At 35.3% G+C, this 5324-nt stretch overlaps 1 protein-coding gene across 3 annotated transcripts; it reads right to left on the bottom strand.

The window, feature by feature from the left end:
• Positions 1–362: 362 nt before the first annotated feature.
• LOC111013975 (mitogen-activated protein kinase homolog NTF3) lies at positions 363–4050 on the bottom strand. Of its 3 annotated transcripts, none has more exons than XM_022288553.2 (3): positions 3392–4050; positions 2720–3208; positions 363–1383 (listed from the first exon to the last, which is right to left on the bottom strand). In XM_022288553.2, exons 2-3 carry the CDS (start codon positions 3140–3142, stop codon positions 646–648), a joined length of 1161 nt encoding a protein of 386 aa, XP_022144245.2. In that variant the 5' UTR covers positions 3143–3208; positions 3392–4050; the 3' UTR covers positions 363–645. The 3 variants fall into 3 exon arrangements, with proteins under 3 accessions (XP_022144245.2, XP_022144246.2, XP_022144244.2); XM_022288554.2 differs by having other exon boundaries at positions 2720–3145; positions 3400–4049; XM_022288552.2 differs by having other exon boundaries at positions 2720–3145; positions 3392–4046.
• Between the last annotated feature and the right edge of the window lie 1274 nt (positions 4051–5324).

The following is a 5324-nucleotide window of genomic DNA, read 5'->3' as shown; positions in this document are numbered from 1 at the left end:
ATTCCTACCCTATAAGAAAAATGATAAACAATGAAAAAAAAATGAAATAGTCTATAGGTGAACTTTTCTCCAAATGGCAAGTTATGGGTGGTGGGGAAAGCCGATCCACAGTTTCACACTGAAACCAGCCAACTGTTTACCAAATTAAAATAACTATTTTTCTTTTTTCTTTAGTATGGTGAAAATTACAATTTCAATTGAATATCTATCTTAATCAGCTGAGTTATGCTTTAGTTGTCCACCATAATAATATAAGAAAACTCGTAGGATATTAAATCCTAGATAAGTGGCCACCATGGTTAAGTCCTTTACTATTAATATTCGAATACTTAGTCTAATATACAAACCCACATTTATATATATACTCAGAAGTACCAGTATTTATTTGTTGAAATAAAAATAATAGTAAAAATCAAAATAGTTTTCAGAAACTGAAAGAGGTTCCATATTTCAAACCAGACAACAGACTTACATGCTACAGCAGAAAAACCCTATAACGCATGCTTGTTTAGACATTATTACTTATTACACGACGGTGAAGGGAGGGATTACTAGATAATTACCGAGCTAATCGATACCGTAGCGAAATGGGGAAGAAACCGAATGCTTGTCACCATCCAAGGCCTAACAACAAAGAGATATCGGTCAAGAATACACCACGGTACTCCCCGTAGCAGGCTCGGGGTGGTAACAAGTCATTTCGGCATGTTCTTCGAGATCTTCGGGGTGGTAATGAAGCATTTCTTTCCACATCATCTCTCGTATCATTTCTTCTCCGAGTTCCTCATCAATGTGGAGATCGATGGGTACCTGAGCTGGAGGATTGCTGTTTGGATCATACAGTGGGGACATGTATGGATGCTGCAGTGCTTCAGTGACACTGATCCGCTTTGATGGGTCGAAAACAAGCATCTTTTGAAGAAGATCAATTGCGAGAGGATGAGCATTCGGATAAAGACGGTTGAGGGGAGCCCCGGGAGAGTACGGGAGAGATTTAATATACTTCCTTGCCTTTGGATTGTCTATGAACTCAAGGTCTTCCTCTCTCTGGCTACCCAGTATGTTAATTATCAACTTCAATTGGTTCAAACATTCGGTGCCGGGGAAGATAGGTTTCCTACCGAGAAGCTCCGCAAAGATGCATCCTACAGACCACACATCAATTGATGTCCCATAATTCTCACAGCAGAGCAGCAGTTCCGGGGCCCGATACCAGCGAGTTACAACATACTCTGTCATAAACTGATTCTTGCCATTGCTTGTACGCGCCAACCCGAAATCGCATATCTTGAGATCACAATTTGCATTGACAAGGAGGTTCCCGGGCTTCAAGTCGCGATGTAGAATGTTTGCTGAGTGCAGATACTTTAGGCCTCGAAGCAACTGCACCAATAAGTTAGAATAAGTAGCAGAAAAATGTAACAGAAAGAAGAAATTCAAATGTTTCACAAGTTTGGCATCACAACTTATGAAAATAATCTCAAATAAATTTGAGATCAAGTTGTAAATCTAGTCCCTCAACTTTGAGTATTGTATCTACTTAGTCCTTGAAATTTAAAAAGTTTCAATTACAATCCTTGAACTTAGGATTATTTCATTTTAGTCCCAGCCATTAAGACCATTAACAGAATTGTGGCATGCCATGCCCATTTGTCTATTCAATTATTTGCCACAACAATTATCCAAAAGACATGTCATGTCAAAATGAACATTCTATTAGTGGTATTGATGGCATTAAAGTCAGGTACTAAATAAAAATATAATTCATGCAAATGCAATTAAAGCTTTTTAAACTTCAGATACTAAATAAATACAATATTCAAAAGTTTCAGAACTCAATTTATAATTTAAAGTAAAATTAACTTGCTTTTGGATAACAGAGACCTTGCACCATAGAATAGCTTTTAGGTCATAAAGATTGGTAACTGCAGAAATGGATACAATCAGCATAACTTGACATATCGAAGGATTAGAGCTACAGAGCGACTCGAAAAAACCAATTTGAGACAAATAATAAAATTTTGACAAAGGGTTGTAAACTAGGCGGGGACCGATAAAGGCTATGGAATGGCATACCAATCTAATCTCAAGAAGGCACTTTGGCATGATACCAAACAACCAAATGCTCATGGTAAAGAGAATTTAATAGAGCTATCACATCAGCGTGCCGATCTAAATTTAATTAAAACATAAATAAGTGAATGTTAAAAGATAATAAGAAAGTCACTTTACCACTTCAAAATCTGAATGAAATGGTAATAAGTAACACGAAAGCCAGGAACAAATTAAGCAATGTGGGATTGTTTGCTTCAGTTGAAAACCCAACACTGGGAACAAGACAGAGCAGACTGGGATTGATTGATTTAATTGAAAAAAAAACGAACACTGGAATAAAACAGAGCAATATGGACTGTTTGCTTCAGTTAAAATGTCGACAAGGGAACAAAACAGAAAAATTTGTGAGAGTTTAACAAATAAACGGCGATATTTTTGCTCTACATAGTAAAGAAACAATATCACAATAATCTAAAAGATACTGTGGATTGCATGTATTGATATCAAAAGAAATGTACCATACCACCAATTAACCAAGTAATGAAGAGAAACGATAATTTGGTTCCGAAGGAACTTGCTTTTTCGATACTAATTACACTAGACTTGAAGTAACACTATGTAACAACAATATAGAAACTGGAAAGGGAAGCTAAAAATAGCAAACCTGAAAGAGGAAATATTGGCAGTGGTCATTGGTAAGAGTTTGAGAAGACTTAATAATCTGATGTAGATCCGTGTCCATCAGTTCATAAACCAAATAAACATCTTTGAAACTCCTCCTATGGATGGGCATCATCACATCTTTCAAGCATATCACATTTTCATGGCGAAGATGCCTAAGGAGCTTCAATTCGCGCAAAGTCCTGAGGGCATCGATGCGGTTCTCAAAGGCATTGTGTATCCTCTTTATCGCAACTTTTTCATTTGTTTCCCTATTCACAGAAGAACACACAATCCCGTATGCCCCTCGACCAATAGGCTTGATCGGTACATATTTCGTATCAATCTCAAACAATGTCTGCCACATTGAGAAGTAATGCTTCCCTTGTGACCTAACCCCGTTTGGAGGCTCAACTGGCGTCGCCATTCCCTGGGAATCAAAGGAAAACTCACAAAATTCACTTCCTAAATCATCAATTGTCTTCAAAATTGCCTATGGAAACAAAACAAAACAATCAAGAATACGTTCAAGTTACTAAAAATCAGCTATACATGTAAGATGCAACAAATTATAATAGAGAACAACAATCATCTCTTAGTCAAAACTACAGACAAACAAGTTTTACTAATACATATATAAGTTATTCCTAAACAAGGAGCGAGAGAAAATGTTTACCAATTTACCACTTGTTCTTAGACGCGAAAATTTCTCCAAAGAAGGAAAAGAAAACACAGAATTCTAAGTCCTTGTCCTCAGTTTCCTGCTACATCGCTTTCTCATATCCTCGTCCACACCAAACGGGTATTTCCTTCCACAGAGAAATCTAGAAACAAACTCCCAAACTTTTCTACCATCAACCAAAATCACCACCCTCAAACCGCGAAGAGAAGAAGTCGTTACCAGTCACTCACTCGAGATCTTCGTCCTCCACAAGATCCGACGACTGACTGACTGACTAAGAAGGAACTGAAAAAACCCCAAGTGGGAAAGTGGGCGAAAACCCTAAATTAGCAGAACCCCAGCTCGAAATGGCGGCAGAAGAGCGTGGAATTCAACCATCTAAAAGCCCTGAAAGCGAAATTGCTACTTTGATCGGATTTCCAAATGGGTCGCAGTCAACGAGGACCCAGATGATTTCTTTCTTCTGGTTTTCAGATTTTTGCCCCCATGCGAAAGCAGGATCAAGCTCAAGTCCTCCGAGCGAGCCAGCAGCGATGGATGGATTATTGGTGCGCATCCAATGCGAGCTCACGCGCGCGGATTTTTCGCTCGGTCATCAGCAGCTATACAATTTGGATTACCCACTTCTTACTTTAATTGCATAAATAAATCGGACCCACTTTCTTCTCTTCTCCCGATATTTTTTTCTTACATTGATGTCGATTGAAATATCTGGTACGCCTTTATGGAAGATATGGATCAAATATGGAAAAGGTTGAGCTTTTTACTCTTCAAAGTTCTACTTCAGCTACCAAATTTAACAAACTTTCAAATTCATCCCTTTAAACTTGATATAATTGATGCTCTCGGTCATACTTTCTTCATACGAACAACAGTTTGAACTTTGCAACAAGTCAAAATTCTAGAAACAAAGATGGAAATTTTAAAACTATTACTGGAGAATCAAATTTATAATTTAACCCTGAAAATATCAACATGTTCCCTCATTTTCTTTTCTTTTTTTTCCTATTATTTTAGCTTCATTTCAACTTGTCACTTGTAGTTTTAACAGTTTCAATTTTTGTTCTTATAATTTGAGTTTAATTTTAGTTTGATCACTATGATTTATTTAAGTTTATAAATTATTATTTTCAATACCACATATAATAAATTTATATTTTCTATTTGATTGGTCTTGTAAATAGGTATAATTTAAAAAAAAAAAAAAAAAAAAAGAGGAGAGTTGTCCAACCAGTCACAATTTATATTGGCAAGATCCGAGTGGGGTTTGTGATTTTGTAAAGGTTGATCGGGTTGCGAATTACTGTACTCATCACCTTGCACGTCGTGCTTCAAAGAGTAGGGAGAGTGAAATGTGGGATTTTTCAATCCTAATTGACTGGAAATTGTTGTCATTAAGAATTTTTCCGTTGATTAATGAAGTTTTTTTTTTTCAAAAAGAAATATATATATTCACTAAATTTAAAATTTTGAAGTTGCAAGACAAGTTGAAATAAAGTTAAAAAAACCATAATTTACGAATGTTTTATTTTTTAATTTATAATTTAGCCAAAGTGCATGGACATTTGCGCCATTTAGAAGGTTCGGTTGGTCAAATTAGCAAGTCAAATCCAAAAATCTTTTTTTGGAAAACTTCACTTAATCATTACTATCTAATGGACAATATTTATAATTTCATAATAACTACAAAATCATCTTATTATCAAATTCATCAAATAGTAATATAATATCTAAATTCATTTAATGTAAAATTTCTAATTTGGTCATTAATATACAATTTTTTTTTTAAAAGCGGTTCAATAGTACAAATTCAAAATCTATATTTTGATTCTTGATGTGACATGAAAAAATATTAAATTATAATAAATATTATAATTTAATGCTGTATTTGCATGCGGATAAAATACTATAGTTTGATCAACAATTT

The sequence above is a fragment of the Momordica charantia genome (assembly GCF_013281855.1).
Source record: "Momordica charantia cultivar OHB3-1 chromosome 8 unlocalized genomic scaffold, Mcharantia_2.0 BLBB01000008.1, whole genome shotgun sequence".
NCBI lineage: Eukaryota > Viridiplantae > Streptophyta > Magnoliopsida > Cucurbitales > Cucurbitaceae > Momordica > Momordica charantia.
Note: the sequence above shows the minus strand (reverse complement) of the source record. Positions and strands in the feature narration are given on the sequence as shown.

Excerpts from the sequence above, each read along its gene's own strand:
- LOC111013975 (XM_022288553.2), bottom strand. The coding sequence starts at position 3,142 with ATGGCGACGCCAGTTGAGCCTCCAAACGGGGTTAGGTCACAAGGGAAG. Across the intron at positions 1,384-2,719 it reads GCCAATATTTCCTCTTTCAG|TTGCTTCGAGGCCTAAAGTA; the intron begins GTTTGCTATTTT and ends TTATTGGTGCAG.